This window comes from Pan troglodytes, chromosome 3 (assembly GCF_028858775.2).
Source record: "Pan troglodytes isolate AG18354 chromosome 3, NHGRI_mPanTro3-v2.0_pri, whole genome shotgun sequence".
Classification (NCBI taxonomy): Eukaryota; Metazoa; Chordata; class Mammalia; order Primates; family Hominidae; genus Pan; species Pan troglodytes.
This window is the reverse complement of record NC_072401.2, coordinates 20,942,501-20,961,597: the sequence shown is the minus strand read 5'-3', so window position 1 is coordinate 20,961,597 and position 19,097 is coordinate 20,942,501. Positions and strand designations below refer to the sequence as shown.

Genomic DNA, 19,097 nt, shown 5'->3' with positions numbered 1-19,097 from the left:
TATTTGGTGAGGACATAGAAATGCATTCAGCAGCTGCATACAAAATACGTGTGCAATAGTTTGTCATAAGAATTTAACTTTTAATGGAGGTAGACACTGCTTCAAATAGGCTAAAACATGCACTATATAAAAAATCTTTACATTTGACTTTATGTTATCCTTTCTTCACTTTGCATTGAACTATCAATTCAAACAAAATAGTGAAACTGCCTTTTAAAACATGAGCTCTCAAGGAGGCAGAGCATCACCTAACTGTATTGTTTCTGTGGTTTACTAACCCCAGCTTGGTCCCTTTTTATATTCCTACTGCTCCAAACTGAGAAATGGACAACCACAGATGTACAGGCCCAAAGGGTGGAACCAGGTATACACAATCCTGTTTGCCTTGTTTTTCCTAAAAAATGTATTCCTTTTAATTCTATCTGTGGAAGAAAAAACATCATAGCCATTTTAACATGGTATGTTTTTAAACAATCAGAGTAAGAATCAATACATTTCTGAAGAGAACATTTGTCTAAGCCAATTGATCAGATGTGCCTTTGATAAACTCAGAATTTCCCAAAGAAAATCAAAGTTTGGTTCACTGGGAAGGTGGAGAGATAAGAAAGAATTTCAGGCACATACATTTCTGTGATGGTCTCTGGAAGATTTGTGGGGATCTCAGTGAGACCTTTCCCACGACAGTCTACGATATTGTTGCTACAGGTACAGGCGGCAGGGCAGTGCAAAACACTACAAGAAGGAGCCATAAATGACTGGTGACCTAAAAAAGAAATAAACAGGAATTATATTTTTCCTCCTGAATATCATAAAGACAAATATGATTTGTCAAATTTCCTCCTGAATATCCTGAGACAAACTTAGCTCAAGTAACAAAGCATTTCACATAAATAAATCTCTTTAAATACATGATGATAAAATGGTCCTATATTTCTAAAATATATTTTAGGAGGCATGCATTTATATATTCAGGTCAATAAAGCAAATGAGAGGAAGTAAATGAGATTCTAAAAACTGGTCATAAAACTGCTAATTTTTAAAACTTGTGAGAAAAGCTAAATTCAGTTTTAAAATCAGAATTACATTCAAAACTATTCTAATTTCCAAAAGCCCAGCAACTTCAGACCAATTTATCTTCATTCCTAATAAGATTAAATAGAGCTTGGTCTTTATCAAATTCATGCGGCTTTATTTACTTTGTAATTTCTTTTAAAAAAGAAAACAAAACAGTAGTACTTCCATCAGAAGATAATTGTTGCTCAAATTAAATAATCATATGCCAATAAATGTGGGGAAAAATTAGATAAGCCAGAATTTGATGTCTTGATAAGTTCAAAATTATCAATTTATGTGAAATCATAATAATAATTTGTATAAAGTCATCTTATTGTTAATAAAAAATTATTCTTTTGGGGGCTTTGGGTAATTTTAAATTTTGGTATAAGTAGCTCCCTTCCTGTGTGTACTTTTATTACTCAATATTTGGAACAATTTTTAAATGAGACATTAATGGTTGAAAGGTGAGCAACAGAATATTAGCACGGTTGTATTAAATAAGCATCTGGACATGCATGGTTTCTGGAAGACAGTGGGGACTGCCCTTTCCAACCTGCCAGGAAAGGGCCCTAGTGGTGGTGACGTGCCAGGAAGAGGATGCAAGCCAGCTGCTAATTCTATCCCTCTAAACAAGCTCTTAAACTACAAAAATATCCTCGGTCTAAAAAAGAAATGTGAACTTGCCTTCTTCCTCATCTAGAAAACAGAAAGGAAAAAGTGAAGAGAGAAAAAAGTGGTTAGTAATGAACTGTTAGTCATTTCATTATTTAATTTTTTAAAAAAGCAATCAGACATATTAAGAACATTCCATGATATTATACAAAAATTTTTCTTAGGTTATAAAACATGTGAAAAAACACAAACAAGGGTCTAAAATATAACCATTTAATAGCATCAAGTACTAGTCATGTCTCCCTACCCCGCCTTTAAAAATCTGGGAACTACTTACGATGCATTATACGTTTCTTAAAATTTTGTTTTGTTGTATTTTGAACAGATACTTCTGAAGCTGAAGCAGAACCAACCATATATATATATATATATATATATATACATATATACACACACACACACACACACACACACACACACACATATATACACATATACAAATAAGATACTATGTATGGGGGTGTGTGTGTGTATGTGTGTGTGCATGCACGTGTGTGTGTGTGTATGTATGTAATCAAACCACCTCTGTTGAGATCCCTGGACTCAACTACATAAACTTTGGCAAGGTTATTCTTTTTCACAGCATTTGAATCTCCAAATATAGAGATAATATTACATTTCTCATACAGTTGTTATAAGGGAGGTGAAGTGAGGTAAATATATGTGAAATACTTAGGTTGGTGCTTAAGCATATTAAAAAACTCAGTAAACGTTAGCTATTGATTGATATTAGACACAGCCTATGTCTTATTTAGTTATTTATTTATTTATTTTATTGATTTATTTATTTTTTGAGACAGAGTCTCACTCTGTTGCCCAGGCTGGAGCACAATGGCGCGATCTCGGCTCACTGCAAGCTCCACCTCCGGGGTTCACGCCATTCTCCTGCCTCAGCCTCCTGAGTAGCTGGGACTACAGGCGCCCACCACCATGCCTGGCTAATTTTTTGTATTTTTAATAGAGACAGGGTTTCACCATGTTACCCAGGATGGTCTCAATCTCCTGACCTTGTGATCCGCCCGCCTCAGCCTCCCAAAGTGCTGGGATTACAGGCGTGAGCCACCACACCCCGGCCTATTTTTTATTTTTATTTTTTGAAATGGAGTTTCTCTCTTGTCACCCATGCTGGAGTGCACTGGTGTGATCTCAGCTCACTGCAATCTCCGCCTCCCAGATTCAAGTGATTCTCCTGCCTCAGCCTCCCAAGTAGCTAGAATTACAGGCATGCACCACCATGCCCAGCTAGTTTTTGTATTTTTAGAAAGGACGGGGTTTTGTCATGTTGGTCAGGCTGGTCTGGAACTCTTGACCTCTGGAGATCCGCCCACCTCTGCCTCCCAAAATGCTGGGATTACAGGCGTGGGCCACAGTGCCTGACCCTATGTCTTATTTTTGTTTTTAGATGTTTGTTATTAAAGCTGGTCATTTAATATTTGTTTTAAGTAAAACTGAACCATTAGTATACATGTATGCATGAAAAGTATTTTGTTACTTTGCAACTATGGCTGAATTGCTCGTTGAATTTCATAGCAGGGATCCAGGATTAGCTAATCATTTTTTTTTCAATTGTTAACATAAAAGTAGCTATAAATTGTTACTTAATGGGAAAATAAAAAATCAAAAGTAGAATCATCATTTAGCGATTTTCCATATTTTCCCCTGGAGTGAAAACTGAAAAGTGTTTTATCATAATTTAGATACAAGTAACCAGTACTTGCCAACCGATATAGTGAGGTCTCAGAACATATTTTCACTGAAAAAGAGGATCTCTGTAGAGTGATTAGTGCACAATTGCACATTAGTGAACAATACTGAAACCTTTGACCCATGCAGCCCTCACATTCTGTTACATAACAGGATACAATAAACACAATAACATCACTCTTCTTTCTCCCTTACCACTGCAGACAAATTCTCGTTTTTGAACCTCAGCTACATTATGGCCTCTCAGGTGGGAGGGGCCCATACACTGAGTGTACAGACCAACCCGAGGCCTTTGGCGAAGCCAGTCGGAGAGCCAGGCCAGGTGGCAGTCACAATACAGGTTGTTTGAATGCAGTCGACTAAATGAGAAAAAAAAGTGTAAAGCAAGAAAACAGAAAGTCATTTCATTAATATATACCTGTATTTCTTAACATAGAAGTAGATAAAGCTAAGCAGATTCCAATATAATTATTTTTCCTAAAAATTAAACTGATGTACAATCACAGAATCAAGTCTCTCTTCATTTAGTCTGAACTGAGCAATTTATAGAAGCTTGAATATGTCCATAAAATTATGTTTTAAACGAACATATTTCACTTACGTTCATTTAAAAGAGGAAAGAGAAAAAAATAAGTCCAACGCAAATTGCTCCACAGTTCCAACATCCTGAGCCAATGGGGGTGGGGTGGGAGAATGGGGAGACTGGGCGAGGGGCAAGTTAGTAAAAGTTGTGGCTCCCAGTTTGAAATATCAATAATTCCTGCCATTATGAGTCTCTATAGAAACCGCTTATAAAACCTTTTCAGCAGGTCACTTGCATTTTTTGCTGAACAAGACAGAATAATAATTCAATATAAAACACATTTTTCACATCCTTATTCTCATTTCCTTCTTTTGTTGTTTAATCACAGAAAAGGGATTAGCTCTTTTGGCTCCTGGAGACCTATCCTCAAAGAGCAGGGACTGAAATTAAAAGGCACAAATGGCTGGGAGTGAAGGAATTAAGTGAGTCGCTCTGTGTTGGCAGGATCCACACAAGATCATGGATTGCTTCCAAGTGGCAAATAGCACTTTTCCATTAATAAAATATCAGACAAATGTATCCACTAAATTAGGTAAATGACTTCAAACTGGCTTTTACGTTTTCTCAAACTAAAGAAAAGGACATCCAAAGCTATAAATCAAAGCACCATTCCCAGAACCATCTATGACACAGTAATACCATTTTAGTCCTTTTAAGCTGATGTGTTCAATTCTAACCCAATAACAGTAATGGATATTAAAACATGGAACTCAGTCCTGAAAGATAATTAGACTATAAAAATGGAATTTTTAAGTAGCAATGATACTATAGAATAATGACCCAACCAAAGTAAAGGAATTTAAAGTAAAATGGCTGCTTTGCATTCTCCTTGAGCTTATAGATAAGGAACACAATGTTTTGCTTCACAACTAGAAGGCGTACCACAGAACAAAAAGCTACATGTTGGGAAAGATGGGTGACCTCTGGCTTGGTTTGCTTGGAAGTTGAAGTTCTGGCCTTTGGAAGCCACAGAGGCACATTCCATATCCTTGTACTCTAAATATTTCCGTCTAAACCAAGCACATTATAAAAATTCCAATTAGGAACTTGAAATGAGAAAAGAATGTAAAAATGGAAAAACCTGATTAGTAAGACAAACTCACGAATTTCTACAAGAAAATAAGGGACACTGTCAAAAATTCAGATGTATGTTTTTACAATTTCATTGGCTTTGGTTTTGCAAAGATTGAAAGCTTGAATCAATTTCTTTTTTTAAAAAAATACCTGAAGTTAATGGGAAATTATAGTTTTGAGTGAACTGGGCTGTTAATTCTGTCAGATTAGTCTTATTCTGATAGCCCCAAGAATGCAAAATTTAGCTATGTCTGTATACTTGCAGAATTCCTTTATTTTGCTAAATAATATTCCAAGGAAATTATAATGATGTGTTATTATGTACAGAGTTGGATTTCAGTAAGAAAAAAATGACATTAAAATTGTTATTGCCTAATTCATTAAAAAGCTGGTAATTCAAAATTTTTATTAAGAAAATAAAATTAATATTTTCCAGTTACAAGCTATCAGAAAATGAGGAGTATTTTGAAAATCTAATCAAAATATATTTACCCAACTTAAAAACACTTTTTTTTTCAAGAAGTTTGATGCTTTGGTTTTGCTTCCAATCATGTCCTACACGTTATATGTAATATATTTTTTTAGGTCAAGGTGATTCTGAAATTCAGTTCAAATGAGATTTACCTCTGATATTCTATAACTTAAAGTCCACCCTGGGCTTTAAAGATTTTAAAGGCTACTCTGGGCTTTAAGGATTACTTTTTCTTCAAGAGAAAAGAAATAGCTGTAGTCAATACTTTATTAGACCAAAAATATCTTAATGTCCATCTGTAACCCAGAAAGATATTTTTAAATATAAATGCTGACACAATCTTAATTATAGAAGTACTAGAGGGTGATGCTATAATTTCACGTTATAAGAAATGTTGAAGAACCAGTTTAGCTTTATTAGGTCTGCTTGCAGTACAGTAATAAAATCATAAAGATTTCCCATTTATCATTTCTGACAGCCAATCAAGGAGTCTTCCATTTCTTAATGAAATGTGACCTCCACAATAGCTCAAAGTAAATGTTGTTTTTTTTAACTCCAAAGTTTCCATAATGCATATCAGTTAAAAGAAATCTTTCCAGTTTCTAGAATAATAGCTCATTCCCACAAATATCATATCTAGTCTTTTCCAAAGTTGGGTTTTCCTTGTCTACCTTGTAAACCAGTGGTCCCGTCCTTTGCTTACTGAACATGCTATTTAAGGGGAAGCTTTAATTGATTAATATGACTTTAACATATATTGTGACTACTTACAAAGTCCTAAGTTTAGGCATATGGTTGAAACTTGCCACAGAGAGTCTAGTAATGTTGTTATTGTTGAGAGTGCTGTAGAATTAAAAAGAAAAGTTAGAATTTTTAGATACAAAATTGATTGATCATTTTATATATTAACATAGAGAAAACATCTTGTACTATGCTTATGCAGGACAGCTACCTGGTAGAGATGACATAGAGAATGCACTACTCTATAGACAAGTTGATAAGTAATTTCATAATTTAACATATTACTGTACATTTTGTTTTATTCAATATTTACTACAAATTTATGGCTTCATTCATAGCATGTTTGACTATTTACATTCTACTTTATGTACCTTGTGCATGCATGTCTATTTATGATATTGGTTAAGAAATAAACACGGGATAGTTACAGTTGGAAAATATGCCCAATTATATTTCCGTAGAGTGACATTATGTGTAATTAGTGTCCATGAGTCAATGAACGTATTTGAATTAATATTCTCTTACTGAATTCTCATAGCAACAATACAGAATCATTCCTGTCAGGCTTTGGAACAGAGTCCTGATAACTATTATTTACTGGAGACATCTGCCACTGCTGAAATTTGAGTGGAAACAGCTATATCTATATCTGGTACTTGCGCCAGGTGGGGATGAAGTAACTTGCTGTAGCACCATGTTAAAAGATTAACCCATTCTAATGGTTTTTAGTTGCAGTAGCATATTGGCCTTTGTTTACTGCTGTGTGGCAGCAGTCATGGTTTCTTGAGGTAGCAGATCCAGGAATATGTGTGGTGAAGGGAGTTATTGTGAAAATAAATAACATCCTTACTTTTCCCCCAATGCAACTTTGTTAGTTTTATTATTATTATTATTGATTATTTCTACTTCTATTACTACTCATTCATTCATCAAATATTTCCCGAATGGCTATTATTTTATGGTAACATGGAGTATTATAAAAATAAATCAGGTATATATTCTGTCCTAAGATAGCATACAGTCCAGCTGGGGAGATGATTGGACAAATTACAAAAACTAATAAGGCTAACATATGAGCTTTTTTCACCCTTCAGAAAAATCTGGTTGTGATAAGAAAGTGGTAGAAGTTATCCCGGGGGTATACAAGTAAAGTGTAGACATGGAAAGCAATTCTAAGACTGGGAGAGACTGAAGGTACACATTGAGGTGGTGACTAAAGAAGGCAAGTTCCTCTGAAGGAGGTAGGAGAAGGAGCATCAGTGGTCCTGTTGGATGAAGTTGATACTGGACAAGGATTTGAATTAGGGGTTGCAAGTTCACTGTAGGGCCTGAGCAGAGAACAGAAATGAGAGAAGCAGGCCATGTGCAAAAATATACAATGACGGGCAAGAGAGATGGAAGAAAGCAGACATTTGGGGAACGTGAAGAATATGGTAAGCTAGCAATGATAGTCTCTCTTGTGGCAGATAATCTCCAGCTCCAATGGACTACTGACCTGCTGTAAGGGAGGGCTGTCAAACAATCAGATTTTCCAAGGGAAGCTAGAGATAAAAATTTTTAGATCTTTCTAATGTTTAAATAGTGGCAACTAATTAAAACATTTCAAACAGTCTGTAGACCACTTATGTTTGAGCTACACAAAATATATTTTTGAGGCCACTCTGGGCCAGTTGGTGGCTGCGGTTATTGATGGTGCATTCAGAGGTCAAGAGATTGACAAAAACTTTTCAGTAAAACAGGGCATGTCAGCTAGAGACCCAGATCATGCATGGACCCTCTTTACCACCTTGTTTTGCAATGTATTGAATTATATAAGAACTATTCTAAGTCATTTGAATTAAGTCACAAAAAATAAACCACTTTATGGGGGACCTACAGAGCACTGGATTTGTTGTCTCAGTTTATCTAAGAGCTTTTAGCACTTTCCCATGTGCAGATGAAATGAGATGTCTTTTTCAAATGCCATTAAAATATATCCTGATGTTTGAATGCAAAGGTTAAACTTCTCAATGGGATTTGCTTTCAAATGATCCCTTTTCCCATCCTCAAAATTTATGCTGACTTAATATGGCTAAAATCTTTATAGTATATAGCATTCTGAAATATGACTTTGGGAATAAATTGTTTTAAGTACTTCACACAGAGCAGACATGCATTAATTTTGAACTATAGTTTCTTATATCTCCATGCAAAGGAAAACTTTCATTGAATGCCAAAGACTTCAGTTATCAATTTGAAGTCTTTTCTCAAAATGTTAGTTCACATAATGCAACATTATCTTAGTATTTTATTCAGTACTGATGCTGGAAAGAAGTACTGATACTGATACTCAATGACTGAAAAATATGCAGAACCAACAAAATTATTTTTAAAATTAATAATAAATGTAAGTGTTAAGTATGATTACTTGTGTATGTTATGGTTATGGTCAACTTCTATTCTGAAATAATGGAAATTTATATATTGTAATTATTTAGTTGTGAACATTTTCTCCCATGTGTAAGTCTATTTCTGTGCTCAACTTCAAGATTTTCTTTGTAATGAGTAAATATTCTAATACAAAAGACATCCTGATGTATAAATATTAGCCTGTATAATCATGGAGTACCTCTCACACTTATATCTTGATTTAGTCATCTTATTCCCTTACCACCATGCATATCGTTTGGCAGAGTTTGGTATTTAGTGGGTATGAATCACTACAATTAAATTAAACTAAATTATGTCCATTCTGTGAAAAAGAAAAATAAACATGTAAAAGCAGCAATTCAAGGGATATATTTCATTTCTGAGACCAGTGTCCAAAGAAGGGAAAATACTGATCAAGATTTAGTTTCCAATGTTATTTTTGAGATGGTATCTAAATATTAAGAAAATATGCAGTTACTTCTAAGTTCTAAAAATCAGACTCTGACAATAAACCAGTTCTCCATGAACGTGCAAGTGTTAAACTGCTTCCTTGCTTTCATCTACCTTAGATTTTCACTTGACTTCTTGGACTCTGTTCACTCTTTGTACGCTCATATATATCATAATTTGATACTTTTCATCAATGACCAAGGGCCATTACCTCATTTTCTCCCATCTAGCTTCAGTATAGTCATACATTCACAAATGGCTCAAGGAATTAAAATTTTAAAAAATCTAAAACCCTTGGAATCTGAAATTTAAGACAATGTGTAAGTTAATGTTCCTTCATTATTTCCACATAAGACAGTACATCCTAAAGAGTCACGAATGGTAAAAATAAGCAAAACAGACAGTCATCTTTCTAGAACCCTTCTTCATTCAACCTCTCTTAAGCTCTTGACCAAACATTTATAATAGGTAAACTTTTGTTGTATTTCACAAGTGATTTGGGCTTCATAAATTATCATCTTTTCAGTGCTCCAATTTTGCCTTAAGTTATTTATCAACTGATTTTTCTAGGGGTTGTTTAAAGTATGAGGATTGAAAAAAAACATTTAAAGTAATGTCTGATCAACTTTATAAAATTTTAATATAAAATATTTCAATCTTTTTAGAAGAAATTTACATTGTCTTCTATCATATGCTAATTTTTATTATTTCTTCAACAAACAAACTCTGACCAATATATACTTCTGTAAGATGTATATATTAAGGTCCTCAAAAGAGTTTCCAAGATTTTGGATTTCTATTTTAATTCCATGAACCATAAAATGTCACCCTTTGGTGTGTTGCCTCATTCTTGCTAAAGTCACTTTTTAGATATTTTGATTAATCATGACGATCAAAATGTATGAAATGATTGTGTTTTCATAAACGTACTGTTTCTGAAGACAACGATATTAGTTTATAGAAAATAATCAAATGTAGTTATTGTATTTGTGGGTAAAAGATTTCAGTGCCTAGCATAGTGTTCACTCTACCTTGTAAAATATACACAGTAGGTATTCGATACATTTATGTGTATATATACATATATTGAATAAATACAGTGAAGAACTACATATTTAAAAATAATTTAAGTTTTCTGAAAACTTAATAACAAGGTAATTTATGGGATTTAATTCATCCAAGATAGCAAACTTTGCATAAAATGATTGGTATCATTCATATTTCTAGTTAGGAACATTGGTTTAATAATACATTTTTGGCTTGATCAGCTGTTTGATTAAATTTGGTAGTCTCCTCGTCTATGAATTTTAGTGACACTGACTATGGTTTTGCCATGAAACCACTACTGTGAAATCATTCTAATTATTCTGACTCTGAGATACCATCAGTGAGTTTCGTATATTAAAAATGGTTCTGGTATACAATTTAAATAGTGGTCTTAAAGCTAAAATGTATATGATAAGCACTTTGAATATTTTTTCGATAGAAACTTAGACCATTATCAATAGAAACAAAGGTGGCCTCTCCTGTTGTTAGAGAGTAGTCTATATTTTTATATTTCACATTTTATCCCAATCCATTCATTCATACATACATATCTTTTAAAATAATTAATAACAGTACATTACACAGCTGGAAATTCTATTTTCTTGCAATTAAAACCAAAACCATATAAAAATACTGATAAAATAAGCCATTTTAGCTGAAAGATTAATTTTTCAGAATGATATTCCATTCCTGAAACTAGATTTATAAAGTAATGAATTCTTTTTTTGCGGGGAAAAGGAAGGATTTTATGATTTCTCAATAACTTTTAACAAATTGACTAAAAGCACCCTTACATTTAATTCAATTTTAGAATTCTGACTAAAACCACCCTTACATTTAATTCAATTTTAGATTTCTGACTAAATTTTCTCAAGGATGAAATAAAGCAGAGAAAAATATTTTAATTGGTGGAGGAATTGTAAGTGTGTTAAAAAACCTACAAATGTGAATTTTGGCTGAAAAAATTCGAAAAATATATAGGCGGCATATAATGCTTTAGTAACCATAGTTTTCATTAAAATTTGTAATTTCATTAAAATTACTAAGTCATTGGTCAATAGAGGTTACTTAGTTGCCTCTAACCAATTTTGTCAGTCATGTCTACCCAGAGAGGAAAGGAGGTTGCCAATTATAATTCAAGTCTGCGTGTTGTACATTACAAAGTCAGTGGTGAAGACTTGAAAATGGATCTAATGGGTGGCTTATTAACCTTAGGAAGCAGATTTCAAAGTATTCTTACAAAAATAATGTTAAATCAGCTGATTAAAAAATTTATTTTTTTAATGAGAAACTGTGTTTCCATTGCCTAACAACGACAAATTATTCCAAGATATCAGCTACTAAGAGGTTTTTTTTTATGTTATTTTTCCTATAAAGTTGATTTTATCTCAATATTTAGCAATGACAAATTCTATGAATCTCATAAAAACATTTATAAGGAGAACATTTGAGTGACCTTACACAATTTTACCTAAATATACAGATATGGTACGCAAGGTTTTGCACACACACATTTAGACTCTTCTCTGTATTCACCATGAGTTATTTAAGGTATCTCTTGAGAGACTATTTTGACAACAAGGTTTTAAGCTAGCAGATAAGCTTCCACATTAGTCCTGTCCAGACACAAAGCCCCCATTAAAAGAGCAAGAGAAATAGCAGTACTTACAGCACTTCCAGGTCCCGGAGAGCCCTGAATGCCCCATCTTCAATACAGCTGATCTGGTTGTAATCCAGTTGCCTGTTAAAAAGATTAGAAGAATATATGTAGAAGGGATGGACAGTAGCTGGGGTAGGTGATGGGAAGTTTCCTGAAGGGTCTATGATACCCTGGACACACTCACTGAAGTGCCCTCACAAACACACTCATCTGCTTACGAATGTCATAAGCCATTCTCGCCTCTATGCCGCCACTGAAATCTTTTTGTTCTGAACTGTCTGTGCAAATAGCAGCCCTTGGAAAGCTCCAGTAAATAATAACTGCACCTTATATTAAATGCCATAGGAATGCAATTTCATTACATCAAGAAAAGCTATCCATTAAGAGCTTTCAGCGTCATCTTGCTGAAACAATTTCATTAAGGTAAAGGACTGTAAATCACTTAATGTCACATGCACCCCCTCAGTGACCTAACAGAATCCATTTATCAGAGAAGCCCAGCTGCATGTTAATTTCACTATCCTTGGCATGAGAGAGCAAGACTACTTTTAGGTTTCCTTCTTTTAAAAGCAGTTTTCCTTCAAGGACTCCAAATCAAGAAAGGGAACTGATGTCCCATATAGTTTGCTCTTATTCCCAACCAGAAATACACTTTAGAAAGCTAGTATTTGTTCTATATTAAATGTCACTATTCTACTAATTCACATTCTTTATCATTATATGCAAATGCTCTGCATTGTAAATACAGCATACTTTTGAGTTAAGGAACTTCCAGAATTATATCGCTCTCCAGAAAATAGGTTTTTAAGTATTAAATAACAATTTTGCTTTTTAAAAAGATGCTAATTTTGGTTAAAGCCACTAAGAAACATATACTACAGGCACATCATAAAAACACTACATGTATCTATGGTAAAAAGCCTAAAAGCTGTATCAGTGAAATTCTAAATAATGCATAATTGAAGTAAATGAATCTTGTCCAATATCTTAAGCACTTATTTGTTAAAATTCATAGTACAAAAAAAGAAGGCTCCAAACTTGGTTATGTCTGCTTTTCCTGCTGCTTGTTCTAGAATTAAAATTTTCTTGTTCATATTGAGCCTTCTACTTGGTTGAAATTAACAGTGAAGTACTATATTGTATCTGTACCACACTCTTTTTTTTTTTCTGAACAAGCAGTTGTTTAAATATAGTAGCTTGAATGTTAGAGATGCTATTATTTCAGTTAAAAAAGTATTTTGACGTTTCACTTGAGATAGAAACAAAATGTTTCATGGAAGAGGCGAGTTTTCAGCTCTGCACGCACTGGGTGAGAGAATGTGGATGAACAGGAGTAAGATTATGATCGTAATACAAATGCATCCTGTCCTCGTTTCAAGTTCAGCATTCACTGAAAGGGCTAATTCATATTTGAGGTCTGTTCATAAAGAACCGTTTGAACATTTCTATAAAATAGCTGTTTCTCCCACAAGACTACTGAATAAAGGTGCAATGATTTAATCCAGTGACTTTCAGACGGGCCTCTTCAAGTTCCTTGCTTTAGAAATTATGTATATAGACAATGTCTCATGAAATACACATCTCATTTATAAGAAGATCTCTAGGGGACACAATCATACACAAGGCTACCTTGATGTCATGCAAATGGTACAATTTAGGACGTGCACTATTAACAAAGGTGCACCCCAAAGAAGATACAATTTTATTGCTTGTATAAGCCTTAGTTTATAAAACTAAAGTTTTCCCCAAATCATAGCTAACATCCATGCTATTATAATAGCCTAAATAATTTCTACTTATTAAGACATAATGCAGAAGTATTTTATTTTCGAAGAAGACATTTAAAGTCTTGTGAGGTAATATGGCTGCTGTGGTTCCAAGAAAACACTTACATTCTTGAGCACTTTTGATTTTTACAGATTAAATTCATTTAACAATTAAGTTAATAGCCTTTTTTATTTTAAAGTGCTATATATATATCTACACTACTATTCTCTAACCTCTTGAACAATTTATCAAAGCCATTTAAATTAGTACAATGGCATGAAGTGTTACCCCTGACACACTACAAAAGAGAAATTGTTTCCAGACAAATTGGCAAAATCTTTTAATGCTATCAAATTTGCCTAATGCAGTCTCCAGGTTAATCTGTAAAAGGGTGAGCTGTATGTTTGCCCATATCTTATTATCCTTAGCTGTCAATGTATAAATCAATGCTGACACAGCTTCTTCTAAATCATGCACACAATACACAAAGGGGAACCTCCAGCATGCCAGAAAGCACTCAAGCAAACTTTGTCCTACAAGGAATGGAAGGCCAACTACTTTCCTTACAGGAGCAGAAGTTGAGATGCTGCTGGAAACTTTGGTAATTTCATTGTTCTTTAATATTGCTCATGGTTATACGCTTCTTCATATTCTTAACAGAAATCTAAGCCCTTATTGGTGCTAAAACATTAAGAATGTTTGGTTTCCATAGGACTGAGGTTTTCCTTAAAAGTTCTCTGTTATATCTGAGTCCACATATTTCCTGAACATGAAGGTATTTCATGAAGTTACTCATATGAAGGGGCAATCCAAGTTAAACAAGTGAATAATTCTTTCATTAATCTGTCAATTTTTTGATATTCAAAGGAAGGTTTACATAAAGTGTTGTGCTGGTATCACTGCTCATGAGAAAATCTCTCCCAACAGACCTTCATTTGTCTGTATATGGTTCAAGATAAACAGTGTCAAAACTATGCAACAATGTAATTTATTTCAGGGTTTCTGGACTACTTAGCTGCACTCTTTTTGTTTCACCCTGCTCACTCCCTTCTCCACTACCTTTCAAGCCCTGGGTACTTCTGGCTTCTGTAAACAGGAAAGGATCTGTTCTCTGCCATACCTTTAGTGACAGGCTGGCCTTCTTCAGATGTGATTTGCAATTGTGCTACGAATTATTCTGAATTAAGAAAATAGCCAGAGGAGACTTTTTCACTTCTTCAAAAAAAATATTATGCTCCAACTATTCACTAAGACATAGTGTAAATTTGCAGATCATTAAAGACAGTTGGATGCTAAGGGAAGAAGTATCATAAGTGGTTTATTTCAGACCTTCAGCTGACCTAACTTAGCACATACTTTTGTGTCTTCTCCCTTATTTGCTGACTCCAATCTTCCTTTTGGCTTCTGTTCAAATTCCAAATTACCTCTCTATGTGATCCTTTGCTGTCCAAGTAAATTTGTGTTTTGAAGAACTGCTTTAATCTCATGGAAATGATGGGGTCAAGAATAACATTCATGACCTCGGCCGGGCGTGGTGGCTCATGCCTGTAATCCCAGCACCTTGGGAGGCCGAGGCAGGTGGATGACCCGAGGTCAGGGGTTTGAGACCAGCCTGGCCAACATGGTGAAACCCCATCTCTACTAAAAATACAAAAATTAGCCAGGCGTGGCGGTGGGCACCTGTAATCCCAGCTACATGGGAGGAGGCAGGATAACTGCTTGAACCCAGGAGGTGGAGGTTGCAGTGCGCCAAAATCGCAACTCGTGACATTGCACTCCCACCTGGGCAACAAGAGCAAAACTCCATGTCTTAAAAAAAAAAAAAATTCATGATCTCTCGGTATTAACATTCTTTTTTTTTTATGGTAGGAGGTATATCTTCTGATGCCCTAGAATAACTCTAGATAGTTCATTTTGGTTTTTACCAGCGCTGGTAAATTTAGTCTCACATAATGCAGTGTGTCGATGGGCTCCATATATTAAGAGATACCACTGTATGCCTCACGTGCAAAAAGTTCTGAAGCTCATCTGATTCTCTTTAATACTAAAAATAATTTATCCTAGTTTCAAATTTTGATTTATTCTAGGTATGGGGGATAATATACAATGTTGCTAAATATAAGTTTTAAAAATAGGTATATTAAATGACAAAAAGGTTAAACATTTGCTTACTTGGCATCCTGAAACAGAGATGCTAGTCCATCATTTAGGTTTTCTTAAAGAATTTCCTGCTTTATTCTTTTAAAATATGGATATCACACTGAGTTTGAATTACATATACAACACTTAGGTTAATAACTATATAAAACTGCAGTAATTTCAATTAGTGTGCTCCTACCCATAGCAAATTCATGTTTTACTGCAGCATCCAAGTTATAAGTTCTTATAACTAATAGGTTTTTTTGGTAAGAATTAGAAGACACATAAAATGTGCTTAACAATATAGAACACAACAATCTTTAATAATTTCTAAGTCAATCTGGATCTCTCAATGTCTCAACAAAATTATTATAACTATGCTCCAATTTTGTATTGTTTTGTTTCATTTAAAGTGCTAGAAATAGTTTACTTTATGTTCATATTATTATTGTAAGATAGAAAACTCCAAAGATTTAGTTGACTTAAGACACATCGAAATGGCTAAAATCAATATGAGGGAATAACAATTTTTCACTATTGTAAAGAAACCAAATAAAACATATAAACCACATGGGAGAAAAAGAATAAAAAAGCTGTACATATATGAGCGTGGTCTCTTCTCCTTCTTTCCATATGTGTATAAACTTCAAGTCAATACAAATGTCTATATATCAATATTTATGCCAATCATGCTTTTAAAGAGTAGCCCCAGATATAAATTATGATAGAGTATAAGAATAAAAATTGATCCATATACATGTACATCCTTGACATAAGTTTCAGCAACTATATCCTTTACCTCTGCATAAAAGCACATCAGTATTAACTTCAAAACTGGTAAAGAAAGCAATTAAGGTATGGACCATTCTGAGGACCCCAAAGTAATTTACATTATGTGAGAATTTAATCCTTTTACAATCTTTCAGGCAACAATTTGCTTTTCTCACAGGAATAAAGAATTTCAGTTTTTATAGGAATAGCCTACGGTATAAAGTTATATGTTTGTCAATTTGGGGGGAAGAAGCAACAGATAGCAGTAGTAGAGATGGGGAGGGAACCTGCTTTAACATCAATTGAGGGAAGGACAACTACATTGACATTAAGTCCTGGGAATTGCAAGTGAACTAATCAAAAGTGGTAGAAACTGAAAATGATAATAATAATTGCTAACGTTTAATGAATTCATAGCATATGGCAGGGTCTGTAGATACGTCATCTTATTATTCCTCATGATAACTTGGGAAGGAGAAATTAGCATCATCCGGATTTTGAGACTATGAGTCTCACAGAAGTTCAATAAGTTATACATGGTATGTAGCAAATAGTCTGTGAAGTTTTCATTGGAATGTAGATGTATGTATTGCCATAACTCCCTCTCAATACATAGTGACTCAGGAAAAAGACTCAGGAACTTTTTGTTCTCCAAATGGAGGTTTCAGCTAAATCAATGATTACTATGGAAGAGACCAGCAGATGAAAAGCACTATAGAATGTCAGAAAAGACAGAGATTACTCTAGGCTGATGTAGTCATGAAAGAAAGGAAAAAAAAAAAAAAAACAAAACCTCAGATCCTCAAAAAATGGATAGAATCTAATTAGACAGAAAATAAAGTGGGTATTTCCTATGGAGGTAATGGGTCTATCAAAGAAGAGTTGTGAGCAGAGGCACTACAATGTTCACAGTGAATATCTGAAATAGAGAGGCCATTCTGGCTTGAGCAAAGAGCTTCTGTACAGATTGAAGGGAAGAAGGAGCTAGGAGCCTGTATCAAAGTCAGAATGCTAGGACTAGTCAGAATGCCTAAAGAGACTGGATGTTACAGCATTTAATAATCATCTCTGCTCTTTCAGGAAAGAGTCTGTAATTCCTACAGATACTGTAGAACTAGGCAACATTCTGCCTAGTTCTAGAGTTTCTGTATCTAGTATACTATAGACACTATAGAAATGGCAACATTCTGCTCTATTCCCAGGGCTTTGCCATAGTGTCTATAACAAAGGTACTTTAAAACAACTTTTTAAATAAACTGAATACTTTTAAACCTTGTAGTAATAGATACTAAACAATGTTTTATGGGAAAAAACCTGGCAACCTTGTTAAAATTATCTAATGAGAATATAAACTAGAGGTCAAAATTCAATTAGCAGGCTATTTTAAGAGTTCAGAGGTGACGAAGTGTACTGTTCAGTGTTAAAGATGCAAAAAATCAAAGGTCCATTCTGTATCATAAGAAGATACAGCAGCCATGGCATGATTATGCCAATTCATATTTTGTAAGTATGTGAATTGGATTCCCAATTGTTGAATCAGACTATCTTGTGTTTTGTGTTATTTTGTTTTGTTCTAGAAGGCATTTATGAAGAAATATTGTTAGATTACATTTTTACATGACAAAATGCATTATTGAAGAAAAACTGCTGAAAGCACTCTGAAGACAAAGAAAAATGCAAAGATGGAGAGGTTATTGGTAGCAAACTTTGTCATAGTTGTTGGGGATTATCACAATTCATTGTGCTTTCAGAGGCAGTGCAACCAAGCAAAATACAGAACCATGGACAGTTCCCATAGTACTGATGGGGACATCTGCTGAGCTACTAATTTTTTTATATATATGAATGCCTGAGACAACCCCTTTTTATTTAGTTACATAGGAAATGAAGGTAAGTTTCATTTCAGAAAGGCAATAAAAGACCTTACCTTCATTTACTATCTATCTAAGTAAAAAGCCCTCCCTACAGGTTTGTTCAGAAGGTTCTATACCACACTGAAGACCTCTGGAATTTAAGAGTAAGGATAGCAATCCCTACAAATGAGAAACCAACCTACCACTTGCAGTCTCTTCAGCTTCACGTTTACTGAAAATACTCTAGGAAAGAGCTAGGGGCACGGACATGTACAGCTGCAATCTGATATCAATGGATTTGAAATAAAATCCAATGAACTAAACAGAAAAACTAACAGATTAAAGAAGACATTTTGCAATTATTACCTAACTTATATGACAAACCTAATGAGGTCTTGCATTTGCCTGGTAAAATTTACATACCCTCTTTTCTCCGTTTGTTACATATTGATTCTATATCAAGTGAGCAACCCTTGCTCTCTTATCATTAGGAATTATGTAGATGACAGTGAAAACTAGAAAACAGATATTTGAAATGAGAAAAAATTAAAAATATTATGAAATATGTAAGCAGCTCTGTGCCTCTGGGATAGAACTGTGAGTTTTCCTTCTATGGGTTCTAATGGAGCCATCGATACAAAACTTGAAAATGACACAGTTCCAGCAGAAAAACAAAATTTCTAACTAATGTAAATAGCT

General features: G+C 34.2%; 1 protein-coding gene across 2 annotated transcripts in view; it reads right to left on the bottom strand.

Annotated features, from left to right (window-relative positions):
- Nucleotides 1–19,097, bottom strand: part of SLIT2 (slit guidance ligand 2) — a 369,313-nt gene that overhangs the window by 127,883 nt on the left and 222,333 nt on the right. For both annotated transcript variants that reach the window (XM_001163449.6, XM_001163334.8), the window contains exons 6-9: nucleotides 11,878–11,949; nucleotides 6,333–6,404; nucleotides 3,628–3,791; nucleotides 625–763 (exon numbers count right to left, since the gene is read on the bottom strand). In XM_001163449.6, the coding sequence (XP_001163449.2) occupies nucleotides 625–763; nucleotides 3,628–3,791; nucleotides 6,333–6,404; nucleotides 11,878–11,949 (447 nt within the window). The remainder of the gene's footprint in view (nucleotides 1–624; nucleotides 764–3,627; nucleotides 3,792–6,332; nucleotides 6,405–11,877; nucleotides 11,950–19,097) is intronic.